We start from the raw sequence: 14,018 nt of genomic DNA on the forward strand, positions 1-14,018 counted from the left end.
GAACTTAAATGCGAAAGTAGTCATGCGTATAAGTTTGAGAGAGTGTCAAAAACAAAGATTCAACAATAAGCAAAATGAATCCATAAAAATCAAATGTCATATTTGGAGACAATGTATCAATTAAGTCCCAGAAAATAATCACTTACCATCAAGTTAGACCAGAGGGAAAAAAACATAGAGAATATCTGAGAGGGTTGGTTAGTTAGAAATTAGAACCCTTTAGTGCTTGGCAAGCCTGCTGTGCGGTTCGATCAAGAATGCACTTCCTCTAGTTGGCCACATCATAGCTCCAGCCACGACATGATCTTTGTGAAAGCCCCGGATGCACTGTGGAAAATTTAGGAAGTTTTTACTTCAGGCAACCAACCATTTACATCAACCTGGGACCATATGGCAATTTTTGAAAAATGTTAACTCTACCGGGGCAGTACTATAAGATCATAGTAAAAACTACAAGCTGTTCATTAAAACATGAATATATCCAATTGCTAATAGATTTGAGTCGCTTCTAAACGATATGTTAAGTTACTTCAACTACGATGTATATTTGCAAATACTTATCAAGCAGTATGAGCTCCGTGATATTACTATAGAACTTCTGCGGAATGTCAATCGAACAGCAACATCAGTCCGTAAAAACAATACATCACTCCTCTTCACATACAGACAGTCAAAATTTGATCTAAGAAATCTGCCAAACAGTCTCCAATTGGAATTTTTCCATTTCCATTTTTCAAAAGGAAAGAGACAAACTATATCTAAGAGGTGGATAAGATATTCGCCCAAAATGGGAACATGAAATTAAAACAACGAGCCTTGGTGGCTCAAGAAGACAACAAAAATGTTGAATCTCAATGTACATTAGTAATATAAACTACATTAAATATTCCCTTGGAGCAATGATGTTTAGAGAACCATAGGAAAAGTATTTAGAAATCGGAAACATTACTTACTAATGCATGAGCCTTCCTCGGAAATTGTGTGAAACTGCAATAATGAGTTTACATTGCTAGTTGGAATAGGTTGACATATACAAAAGATGAGTGAGTTCAACAACTCAAATAACTTTGTCGATGTAGTTTAAGTTAGGTTGTTACAGAAATTTCTTTGTTGAATGAATGATGTAATCATATAAAATACCAATAGGCATTAGTCAAAATAATACTTATGAACTATGATATTTAGACCCGACTCTACCATATCTATATCAGTAGGCCAAAAGGTAAAACTAACAATCAGCAAAAGTCAAGTGCTATGTGACTATGTCATAATGCTAATTGCTACGCTGTTAATCCCAGATAGTGGCACATAGCGCTGAACCCCAAAAATGCTATAGCGGATAGCAGGATGACCGCTATTGTGAAGACTAACAAACAATGTACAAAGCAAATATAAACAAGATACATAAATACTCGAAATAGAAAAATATACAAAATTAAAGGGACAATCATACTTAATAATTATAATCAACTTTGCCATATCCTATCAAAATAAGTTCTAATTAAAAAAAAATGACATCCCATCAAAATACAATAAAAAAATCAAGTTCTAAGTAAAGAAAATGACGAGCCATTAAAATTAAGTTATAAAAGAAATCAAATCTACTTCATTTTCACTTTATGTTCCACCACATCAATGATCAATGTTATATTGTTCATCACTTGATTCAAACTCTTGTTCTTCCACCTCTAACTCCTCATCTCATCTCCATTAGGCACAACTTTAGTGAGTCTAGATTGCCATAGCGGTATAGCGGAAAGTGGGATTTCCGCAATTCGCATCTGCTACAACCGCCATAGCTGAAGGCGTCATTCGGGGAGATGGCAACTTACCGAAGCCTACCACAGCTATGCTATTTGTTATAGTTCTCAATTGACAACATAGGACAATTGTATAATTACAACCATAGTATTAAGTTTGGGAGATCTTAACAATTATACCGTGACCATTATGACAAGTGACAACTGCATCTGTAAAAAATTATTTGCATTTTTTTTTATATTTGCGAAGTTGCTACAATTGCTACTGGAACTTAAAATTAGTTCGAACTCAGCAACCTAATCCGGTATAGCTTAACTTATGCCATAGAGCTTTGGACTATACAAACAAGGATGGAGAAATGACAGAATCACAAAAAGTATTCCATGCCCATAAATACAAGAAAATTTCAACTTTTACGTGTATTCTACGAAACTATCAGGCATTATTCAGACCGATATACATCATGATTTTGAAAAAAAAATATCAATCAAAACAAAACCAACATTTGACTGAGTAGGAAATGAAACAAATTAGCTAGCTACAATTACGGCCTGTACCAAAAAGTATTCAAATCGAATAAGAAACAAGATAACAAATTAAGGCTAAAATACCTGAAAAGTTGTTCATGACATTGTATCAGTTTCGTCCCTGGCGTGTGCAAGATCCAGTTTTTCTTCATAAAGCTTTAATAGATAAGATGACTCTTCCTTATAACGGTTTATATATCTTTCAAGGAACGACTTAGCAGTGACTATAAATGGAGAAGTTAAACTTGCTTCCTTTTTTTGCAAACCTTTCTTCAAAAGATATTGCACAACCGAGGCTCTTGGTATGATCCTTTTTTCCAGACTGGACCCGAAAACCCTTGGCGTTTTGGCAATGGCCATAGCATCCCAACCTAACTGATTGACCCAAAAGCTCATCACTGAATTAATTTTATCAATGGATAATAACATACAGTGAGGATGCTTTCTAAATGCTTCTTTTACATCTTCATCAGACCAACCCCATTTCTTAAAGGCATCAACTTTCTCTTCCCACCGGGTTTTGGTTACAGTTCTTTTGGCAATCAGTGCCACATAAAAAATTGTTTGTGAAGGATTAAACCCCAAATCCTTCAATTCCTCCACCACATTCAAAATGCCACTTCTGCATACCGCGATGTTCTGTATCCGAAGAACTCTTGTAATGTTTGAATCTGTCACTCCATTCTCAATCATCACTCCAATGTTATGTGACACAAAATGGTGAATAAGTAAAGCTGGATTTTGAACTGCAGCAGCAATAATGTCCTTGTCTGATTGCAAAAATCTATAAAGCAATTCATAGGTTGGGATTATATGATTCTCCAAACTTGGAGACAGGACCGTAGGGTTCTTACTGACAAGGTTAATAATGTCAGAGTTAGAAGCACCTTTGGAGAGTAAAAATTGAAACTTTGGCAATACCCTTTTGGAGGGGTTGCAGGAAAGTAGCCATGGTGATTTTGCAATGATATTACGTAATTGTGTGTCTGAGAAACCATGGTTTCTAAAGAAATTAAGAACTAAATCAGGGTTTTGGGCAGTCTTGAAACGGACATTGTAAGTTTTGCAAAGTTTGGGAGCAGATTTTGGGGACAACCCAATATTGTTGATGAGGTAGGAAACTGCAAAAGAAGTTGAATCGGAAGTATTGGTGCAGAAATGCAGGGAAAATAGTGATGGGTAATGGTGGAAAAGAGGGTTAGGGTTTGGGGATTGTGAAAATGCTAAGGGGTTGTGATAATAGATTAGGGTTTTGTGGCGCCATGAATTGAACTTCAACATGATGATGAACTGAAGTTAGATGGTGTTGTTGAGTGTTGAAGTGTTGAGCTTAATAATCAACTTAATCCTACATTCACGGATATTAGTTGATTTTTAAGCTCAATTTTGTCATTATCATCTAATTACAGGATATTATACTATCTCTTCTTGTTCTCTATCTTATGTTTGCACTAAACATAGGTAAATGTAGGCCCTAGTTTTCTATAGAGGAAAAAAAAATTCTCTCTTTTTTCTAACACTTTTTCCTTTGTTCTTCGGGGAGAGAGATAGGTGGTTTTAGGATTTTTTTTTTTAACCTAAAATAACCCCTCTATTGTAAGCGATTTGGTCCGTCTCACCGTGTAAAAGGCATATTTGTTTGCCAAATTTACATCATAGCAACTCTGATTCGCTATGCTCCATTTATCGATGTTTGTTAACCTTTCATTAGCATTAGGAATGACGCAGAAACTTACATCGAAAGGATCAACAGCCGTTTTATGGTCATCCATTACCACCTTATGAATGGAATGATTAGGTAGCCAATAGTTCTGTTACCATTCCATAAAGTATTATGATGGAGTTTGACGGTACTGGTGACTTATTTTGCTATCCTGGCGGGTTCTCACATTCAGTTGAGTCTGATATTGATCAAGTTTTTTTCTTTTGTGTTTGTTTTTTTGTGATTTCGTCGTCTGAATGTGGTGTTGTGTTGTTTGTCGTCTTGTGTGACGCTTTTGTTGTCCTGTATTGTTGTTGTGTTCGTTTGATTTCTATCGAAAGATCGGCTTCAGTCAATTACAGATTCAACCAATGATTTGGACATCAACGCTGCAAATTCGAAGACATTAAATGCTGTGAGTTTTGTTCGCTGATTTGTCCTTTACGTTTTTAGCGATATTGATTATGTGGTTGTATTTGATATATTTTATCAATTTGAATGAATGAATATCATTTTTTTTTGTAATAAAAATAAAAAAAGCATAGGTAAATGTAAAATTTTAAATGTAGAGAATCTAAATCAATCATGAGTTGTGTTGTTAGCTTGAAACTCTTTTTTTTTACCCTCACATAATTTTTTTTTTTGAAGAAGCTAAATTAGTTCACCCAAATTGGCGCCAGAGAGAATCGAACCTCAGACCACAAGAGGAGCACACTCCCAGGTCCCAAACCAATATCAATGCATCAACCCAAGTGGGTTTACCCTCACATAATTGATCCCTATTTTAAAAAATAATGATGTGTTATACTCCGGGTTCAAATTTTTTACTTTTTAGATATGTGGAATGATAAATGTATTTGGTCTAAAAAATAGATTAGATATATTAATCATTTAATGAATCTAAAAAGTAAAAGTTTTTTTTTATAAAAGGATTAGATGAAGTAATCTAAAATCAACCAAAAAAAAAAGTAATCTAAAGAGTTAAATATATTTTTGGTTCTTATCAAATTATCAAATCTATATAAAAAAGTGACATATTTTATATAAAAAAAAAAAAAAAACTGGCATATTTTGGTCAAAACAAAATTATTATGTACTTAGTTTTAGTTTTGTGCCATTCAAAAAAAAAAGTTTTAGTCTCGTTTTCTATAATCACTTAGTTTTAGTGCATGCTATTAAACCTCGATGTGTATTTTTAAATGATTATTTTACAGACATGTTTAGAACATTGTAAAAAATTTCTAAGTCAATTTTTTTTTTTTACTTTTATGTTTTTAAAATTAAAGTATTCATATTTAATTCATGTTAAAAAATTCTAAATATTGTTAAAGAAATTTTTTATAGTATTTTAAACATGTGTGAGAAAAATCATATAAAATTATCCATACGAATTAATTATTTATATGTCATTAACTTTTGAAGTTTTATTTTTTAATAGGATTTTATTGTAATTTCATCAGAGTTGTTAACATGTCAATGAATAAATCACAAGGTTAAATTTTGCAAATCATTTTCCCCCAAGTCACTTTTCTTTGTTGTGTTTGTTATATCATTGATTGATTATAGTGTGCTAACACAAATAAAATCAAATGTTAAATCACTCGGGGTAGGATGGATAACTCAACCGGTTGAGTTTTTTTTTTTTGACAAATCAACCAGTTGAGTTTTAAAAGTTAAAAAATTGGAGATCCAAAATTCAAATCTTAGCAAGAAAAAAAATAAACAACGCTTACACCTTTGATATTTGTCTTTGTCTTAAATGATCTACTTGAATACGGTGGTAATATTTCATAAACTCAATCTACTCATTTGTTTTTAGATACTCTTGTGAACAAACAAACAAAAACTTTGACTCAATTTATTTTATTGTCAAATAGTGGTCTATTTTACTGACATAGAATATAAGATGAAGCACAATCAATCGTAAGCATGACTCAATTAATAGAGATGTTGTGTTATATATGCAGGAGTCTAGTTCGAGCCTTTGACAATTCATTTATTTACCTTAAAAGGTGAATTTTTAATCACTAATCTAGTTGACTAAAAAAAATATCACAATGAAACTGCAAACATCACAATTCACAAGCCTACGACTATTGGCATCCATGATCCATCTATCAGATCATTCTAACTCTGTATAGACCAAACATTGCAATGTATAATTGTGTTCTTGTGGCAGTTGGCTCCGCTCCCTCCTCCATATACAACCCACATGGCCTATTTCCTCGGACTTATCCCTAAGTCGTGACCTGGTCCATCTCTATCCCATGGGCTGACTACTCAGCACTTAGATCAGAGAATGAATGTTCATTAATACTCATCCTCTCACATATGCAGAAAGGAAGTTTGCCACAAAGTTTGCCATATATACAAGAAGAACCCTTCTCAGTTTTTCTAGAACCGGAGGATAGTTTTGCAAGAACGTCCTCTTAGTATGAACAATTCAAGAAGGATTGCTGAAGAATGACTTCTATAAAAAATTACGGAAAGAAATAAAAGAAAGACATTGTTGTGATTATCAAATTTTCCTATAATAATAAGATTTTTCTTTAAGAAAAAAAAAGATATGGTGTAAGTGGTGCACATTAGAAGCAACTGTTAAAATTAAACTACACTTTGGCTAGAAATGATTCAGAATTTAAATGTGAAAGTAGTCATGCTTATAAGTTTGAGAGTGAGTGTCAAAAACAAAGATTCATAGTAAAAGATTCATAGTAAATCATAGTAAAATGATTTAATAGAATCAATAAAAAGATCAATGTCATATTTGGAGACAATGTAAATATCAATCTAATCTGGTCCCAGAAAATAATCGCTTACTATCAATTTAGACCATAGATAAAATTTGAGAGGGTTGAGCAGTTATAAATCAGAACCCTCAATATTATGATGCTTTGGACAGACTTCAATGGGCGAGGAAGCACCTACTCTAGGTTGGCACAGCATAGCTCCAGCGACGATCTTTGTAAAAGCCTCTGATGCACTTTGGAAAACTTTTACTTCAGGCAACCAGCCATTTACATCATCCTGCGACCACATAGCAATATTAAGTGCGTTAACTCTACCGAGGTGGTACTGTAAAGTAACAGTAAAAACTCCAAGTCATTAAAACATAATATATCCAATTGCTAATAGATTTGATGCACTTCTAAACGATATGTTATGCTACTTTAACTACAATGGATATTTTGCAAATACTTATCAAGCAGTATGAGCTTCATGATATTACAATAGAACTTATCATTCAACTTCAAATGAAATTATGAAAGTAGATATGATGATGCTGATACTTTTTCTGCAGAATTTGATCTAAAACAATAGTGAAATCTGCCAAACAGTCTCCCAATGGGAATTTTTCCATTTCCATTTTTTATAAAAGAAAAATATATTGCAAACTATACCTAAGAGGTGGATAAGATATTCACCTAAAATGGGCCTTAGTAGCTCAAGAAGACAACAAAAACGTTGAATCTCAATGTACATCAGTAATAGAAACTACATTAAATATTCCCTTGGAACAATGATGTTTAGAGAACCGGAGGAAAAGTATTTAGAAATCAGAAAAATTACATTGCATAAGCCTTCCTTTGTGTGAACCTACAATAACGAGTTTACATTGTTAGCTGGAAACGTAGCAATTGAATCAAATCTTATTTTCCTTAAATCAAATGAAACATATCAACCATTGTTTTCTTTAATAACTTTAGTGAGCCTATATTGCCATAGCGGTATAGCGGAAAGTGGGATATTCGCAATTTGCAGCTGCTACAACCACCATTGCTGCAGGCGTCTGATAGAATTGGTGAGGTGTATGTAAGTAGGAACATAGAGGTGCAACAGAGAAGCATTCTCACTAGTGTTGTAACTAACTTAGTGATAGGAATGATGAGGTGGCAGAAGTGCGGCTTGTGTGAAGGAGAGAGAATTGGGGAATTTGAGAGTATAAAAGGAGAAAGGTACTTGTGGAAAAGTTAAGCAAGAATTTGGTGACTCAAATTAGGAGATCCCTAGGCTTCTCGAATTGCCTAGTTTACCTTTACATTTTCTGCATTTTATCATTCAATCATAAACTGTGATTCTGCCATAGAAACACGTTGATTCTATTGGATTATATATATAACAGTTGTTGCTATTCTGCTCTATATTTTACTACTTATCAATGTTCAATTGTAATCGAGAATTCGAGATCGAGTCCTATCAGCATCTCACTGAGAGATGACGTTGTGCCGAAACTACCACTGCTATGCTATTTTGCTATAGTGCGCAATTGACTACATAGGATAATTGCATAGTGTTTTGAATAATTGTAGTTGATAATCATAATTATAACCTTAATATTGAGTTTGGGAGCTCTTCACAAATATAATGTGATCATTATGACAAGTGACAACTGCATCAGAGCACAATTATTTGCATTTTTGGTATTTGCGAAGTTACTACCATACTACTAGAACATAAAATTAGTTCGAACTCAGCAACCTAATCCACTTTAGCTCAACTTATGCCATAGACTATTGGACTATATAAACATGGATCAAGAAATGACACAATCACAAAAAAAGTATTCCATTGCGATAAATGCAAGTAATTTACTACGAAACCATCATATTTAGACTGATATATATCATGATTTTGAAAAAAATATCAATCAAAACAAAACCAACATTTGACTGATTAGGAAATGAAACAAATTAGCTAGCTACAATTACAGCTTGTACCAAAAAGTATTCAAATCGAATAAGAAACAAGATAACAAATTAAGGTTAAAATACCTGAAAAGTTGTTCATGACATAGTATCAGTTTCGTCCCTGGCGTGTGCAAGATCCAGTTTTTCTTCATAAAGCTTTAATAGATAAGATGACTCTTCCTTATAACGGTTTATATATCTTTCAAGGAACGACTTATCAGTGACTATAAATGGAGTAGTTAAGCTTGCTTTCTTTTTCAGGAAACCTTTTTTCAGAATATATTGCAGAACTGCGGCCCTTGGTATGATCCTTCTCTCTAGACTAGACCCAAAAACCCTTGGTAGTTTGACAATGGCCCTAGCATCCCAACCTAACTGATTAACCCAAAAGCTCATCACTGAATTAATTTTATCAACAGATGTTAACATACAATGAGGCTGCTTTTTAAACGCTTCAAGAGCATCTTCATCAGACCAACCCCATTTCTTAAAGGCAGCAACTTTCTCTTCCCACCTAGTTTTTGTTACCTTTATTTTGGCAATCAGTGCTACATAAAAAAGTGACTGTGAAGGATTAAACCCCAAATCCTTCAATTCCTCCACCACTTTCAAAAAATCATTGTCATTTGTGCTTAGTACAGTGCTCTGTACCCGAAGCATGTTTGAAATGTTCGAGTCTACCACTCCATTCTCAATCAACAATTTAATGTTCTGTGGCACAAAATGGTTAACAAGTATACCTGGATTGCCAATTGCACAAGCAATAATGTCCTTGTCAGATTTGAAGAATCTATGCAACAATTCATAAGTCGGGACTATATGATTCTTCAAACTCGGAGAAAGGATGACGGGTCTCTTAGTAATTAGGGTAACAATGTCAGAGGTTGAAACACCTTTGGATAGTAAAAATTGAAACTTTGGCAACACCCTTTTGGAGGGGTTGCAAGTAAGTAACCATGGTGCTTTGGAAATCATATTGCCAACTTGGGAATCAATGAAACCTTGGTTTCTAAAGAAGTTGAGAACATAATCAGGTTGTTTGGTTGTCTTGAAACGAACATTGTAAGTGGAACAAAGTTTGGAAGCACATTGTGGGGAAAACCCAAAATTGTTGATGAGGTAGGAGATTGCAAAAGAAGTTGAATCTGAAGTATTGGTGCAGAAATGCAGAGAAAATAGTGATGGGAAAAGAGGGTTAGGGTTTAAGGCTTTGTTGAGGTAGAGAAAAGTTCTATGGCGATGTGAAGTGAACATTGTAAAAGGTGTCATATTTATATGAATGAAAGGGTAATGAAGAAATTGAAAAACACAGAAACACAGCACATGAAATGAAGGAATGATATTATATACCTTGTGGCGGGAGGAGCTTCTCTCGTTCTTATATGAACTTTACTGTGTTCATCGGACTCTCTGAATGCAATGACTCTCAACCAGGACAGCCGGAGTCTTTTTGGCTTTGCTCCAATTGGGTCGGGTTAGGTTCGGCTAGTCCATTGAACTTTGGGATTAATAGGTCATCCGTCATCCAATTCATTTTCTCACCTATCCTACGAATTTATATTTCTGTCTGCTGCTTAAGTAGCGAATACACTTCAAAGACACTCTACTAGTTTTTTTTTATAACGTCCACTACACTGCTTAAGTAGCGGATAAAGTAACAACGGACAACATCTACCAAATTTATAAAAAAATTCTCATTTTTATAATATATGTCACTTAAATGGAAACACATAGGGCGCACGATAAATAGGTGGTGCGACAAAATAAATTCTTTTTTAAAGTTCTTACAAGTAACAAATCGTTAGTTGGTCTAGTGGTGATCGACGTTGAACTTGATAGGAAGCATCATAGTTCGGTCCGCTGCAACTACGATCGGGATTCAGGAGGGGTTGGAACCACTTCATGTTATAACCGACTTCCGAACCACATTAAACATTACGGTGGACCGAGCCGCCTGTTTGTTATAGATTTTTTAAAATAGATTTTTGTAGTGTTACATAATTTTGTGTAAAATAAAATTACAAAGAAACTTTTTATAAAAGCTTCATATGAAAATTTTGTTTGTATACTTATTCTTAAAATGTTATATTAGGTATTTGATCATTTTATTGAAACTTTTTTTGGATATCAAAATTTCAAAAAATCACTTAATTGTGAAATACAACTTTTTTTTAAAAATTGTGATTTTGATTTTTTTTTTTTTTTTTTGAAAACTTGGTATCCGGCCTTAGACCGACTATGTTTTAATCTTCAATAATGTATGTTTATGTTATATGATGTCAAAATTAATATTTCAATTTAGAAAAAACAAATATAAAAAACTTGTAATATTTGGAAAATCTATTTTAAAAAATATAATTTTAAAAATAAAAAAAAAATCCATATTTTTAAAGCTGAAACAAACATGCTCTATTATTACTTATTAGTGGTAAAAAAAAAATTCAATAAAACGATGAAATATAAGAGGAAAGAGGGAATCAGATTTTTGTTCCCGTTTGTTTCGGCTTTTTTAAAAATGATTTAAAAAAGAAAAGTCCAAACTCTAAATCCATAATTTTTGTTGCTGTGTAAATCAACTAATCAAAGTATAATCACCGATATTTTCTCTCCCCACCCCCCACGTTTCTTTTATACCCCCCTTAAATCCCAGTTTGCCCTTCCAAAATGTCCAAATTTTCGGTTAGCAAATTCGGGCTTTACGACTCGAAAAAATAAAAACTTCGAGTTCTAAAAACCACTCGCTTATTAATTCGGGCTTTATGAATCGAAGTATGTTTATATAGAAACCAACCTCTCACATTCTTCATCACTTTCAATACTTCATCCCCACACTACCAAAAGAGATCCCAAAATCCAATCCGTTTTTCACTCAGTTTGATGCTTAAAATCAAGTTTGGAACGTTTGCTAAGGGTTGGAAGCCGATTTGAAGCACAATATTAAGGTAATCTACCGTTTAATTTCGTTTATTTTCAACTGTCATGTATGCTAGGTTCGTAGGTTTTTCTGACACATATCGTTCGGGCTTTATCAATCGAAGGAATCCTTCGGGGAATACGAATCGAAGTTCTTGGAACTTTTGATTTTGTGTCAGTTTAAACGTGTTTGCTTGCCAAGCCTAACCGAAGGATTCCTTCGGTTGATAGGCCCCGAAATAACTGGAACTTTAATTTTTGCACTGTCTTTACTTGCCTTGACTATCTATTTTGCTTGCATTGCATTGCCTTAGGTCTATCTGTTTTGCTTGCATTGCCTTGGCTGTTATGGATTATAGAATGTGCTACCAATTTTATATGTATTAAGTAATATTACATTAGTACTATATGTAGTATATGCGGCTTGTATTATATGTGGCTAATTATGTGTTTATCCCTCTTATATTATGTAGTTATGGCGGGCAAACGAGAGCTTGTGCTAGGTATCTGTGCCCCGGGAATTGTTGAGGTTCCGCCTGATAAACCTCCATCTAGACCTGTTGCATATGAGATTGATACATCGGATCATTTTTACACTGAAATGGCAACCCCTGACCGAGATGAGTTGATTAGATGGGCTCGGGAGATTGCCTTAAAGCTAAAGTTTGCAATTGTAATTGGCAAATCCGACAACGGCAGCGATATGAGGAAGCAATATTTCAGGTTGGATTGCGAGCGGGGAGGCCGGTACGTGTCAACAAATAAGAAGCTAAAATCTGATCAAACCGACACGAGGAAATGTGGCTGTCCATTTCGACTCTGTGGTTATTGTCATGCCGATAAAACATGGCATTTGACCGTTGTAAACGGCAAACATAACCACGAGTTGGACAAGGCAGTTGAAACAGCTAATGTTAGCGTGAAGAATGATATTAGGAATCAACTTCGTCTCATTGCATATCCAGAAACCACCTCTGTGAAACCTCCGCTTCAAAAGGCAAAAACAAAAGGTGCTAGAAAGAAAAAATCAGTTCGTGTCACAAGATCCACGAGCAGGGATAAGTCTCGGTGGGAGCATGTTGATGATCATATTGCAGCTACACAGGCATCTCAGTCGAAACCAACAAAGTCAAAGCCGTCGACTTCACAAACAGTGCCTGAGGTGCCTAAAGAACTCGTCATCAGTACTTTGACTCCAGCACCTCCTGAAATTCCTTTTATCAACCATATGCCGAAGTTCATGCACCCATTTATCGAAGATATTATTGATGTTGAAGGTGACGGTTATTGTGGATACTGTGTGGTAGCTTTGCACCAAAAAGGAAATCAACAAGATTTTGAGTTGATCAGACTGAACATGGAGAGGGAGCTGAGATTGCATAAGGAATTATATGTGGAGTTGTTCGATTCTGAGCGTTACAAGTATGTCACGGATGCACTTTTCCCACCACCGAGAAGGAGTAAACATGCTTTTGCAACCAAGGACAAATGGTTTACTTTTCCGGATATGGGTTACGTTGTGGCTACTCATTTTCAGAGGGTTGTTGTTCAACTATCAAATATGGAAAGGTGTGGAGCATCTAGAACTTGTTTCCCATTGCGTGGCAAACCTCCATCAGACACGTCAGACTTGGATTCCAAGATTATTTGCATCGGCGCGCTCGCTGACCACTTTGTGTTAGTGCGGTTGAAAGTAGGATGTCCGATACCTCCAACGGCTCATCAGTGGAAAAACTATTGTTCCGAAGAAGCTGCAGAATAGGAGCCCATGTTTTTGGATAGAATGCAAAAGTTTGGTGAGATGTTGACCATTGAAAGAGTAGGCGATGACTTAGCCACGATTGGAAAGGGTAGCAAAGACGATCCGCTCGAATTGTAGTTGATTTTAGTAGTTTCATTTTGAATTATTTAAGCGCATTATTTTTTGAAATGGTAGCTAAGCGCACTATTTTTTGAAAGGGTAGCTAAGCGCATTATTTTTTGATGTATACCATGTCGATTATGCGTTGTAACATATTAACTTTGTATGCGCAATTTACTCATGAACTTTGGTTATGAAATGTGGTATTATTGTATATTGAACTTTGGTATTATTGTTATGAAATATGATTATGAAACTTTGGTTATGAAATGTTGTAACAAATTGTATTTAGCCTGATATAATTTTGGAAATGAAATGAAAGAAAAAACAGGTTTTGACCTCGACGATTTTGAGGTGGTTCTGCAAGTGATTCTGCATAACCTGGCCTTGTTTCTGCATAATTCGAGCTTTATCAACCGAAATGTTCCAGTAATTCGGGTTTTATCAATCGAAACATATATTTCGGGTTCTGCGGGTCGAAATAAATTAAAATTTTGCGAAAAATGATAGGGGGTATAAGAGACTTGATGGGGGGGATTGAAGAAAGGTAGGTATTCATGTGAAAA

The 14,018-nt window shown here is 34.6% G+C and overlaps 2 protein-coding genes across 3 annotated transcripts; both read right to left on the minus strand.

The window, feature by feature from the left end:
• LOC123883767 lies at nt 1-3,837 on the minus strand. The gene is made up of 2 exons (XM_045932659.1): nt 2,373-3,837; nt 1-380 (listed from the first exon to the last, which is right to left on the minus strand). The coding sequence occupies exon 1, from the start codon at nt 3,567-3,569 to the stop codon at nt 2,385-2,387; it is 1,185 nt and encodes a 394-aa protein (XP_045788615.1). The 5' UTR covers nt 3,570-3,837; the 3' UTR covers nt 1-380; nt 2,373-2,384.
• A 2,133-nt stretch (nt 3,838-5,970) lies between these two features.
• On the minus strand, nt 5,971-10,212 carry LOC123883768. Of its 2 annotated transcripts, XM_045932661.1 has the most exons (3): nt 8,763-10,212; nt 7,561-7,587; nt 6,589-7,017 (listed from the first exon to the last, which is right to left on the minus strand). In XM_045932661.1, exon 1 carries the CDS (start codon nt 9,945-9,947, stop codon nt 8,775-8,777), a length of 1,173 nt encoding a protein of 390 aa, XP_045788617.1. In that variant the 5' UTR covers nt 9,948-10,212; the 3' UTR covers nt 6,589-7,017; nt 7,561-7,587; nt 8,763-8,774. The 2 variants fall into 2 exon arrangements, with proteins under 2 accessions (XP_045788616.1, XP_045788617.1); XM_045932660.1 differs by lacking the exon at nt 7,561-7,587 and having other exon boundaries at nt 5,971-7,017.
• Nucleotides 10,213-14,018: the final 3,806 nt, after the last annotated feature.

The sequence above is a fragment of the Trifolium pratense genome, linkage group LG5 (assembly GCF_020283565.1).
Source record: "Trifolium pratense cultivar HEN17-A07 linkage group LG5, ARS_RC_1.1, whole genome shotgun sequence".
Lineage (NCBI taxonomy): Eukaryota > Viridiplantae > Streptophyta > Magnoliopsida > Fabales > Fabaceae > Trifolium > Trifolium pratense.

Coding starts and splice junctions, on each gene's coding strand:
- LOC123883767 (XM_045932659.1), bottom strand. CDS start 3,569: ATGTTGAAGTTCAATTCATGGCGCCACAAAACCCTAATCTATTATCAC.
- LOC123883768 (XM_045932660.1), bottom strand. CDS start 9,947: ATGACACCTTTTACAATGTTCACTTCACATCGCCATAGAACTTTTCTC.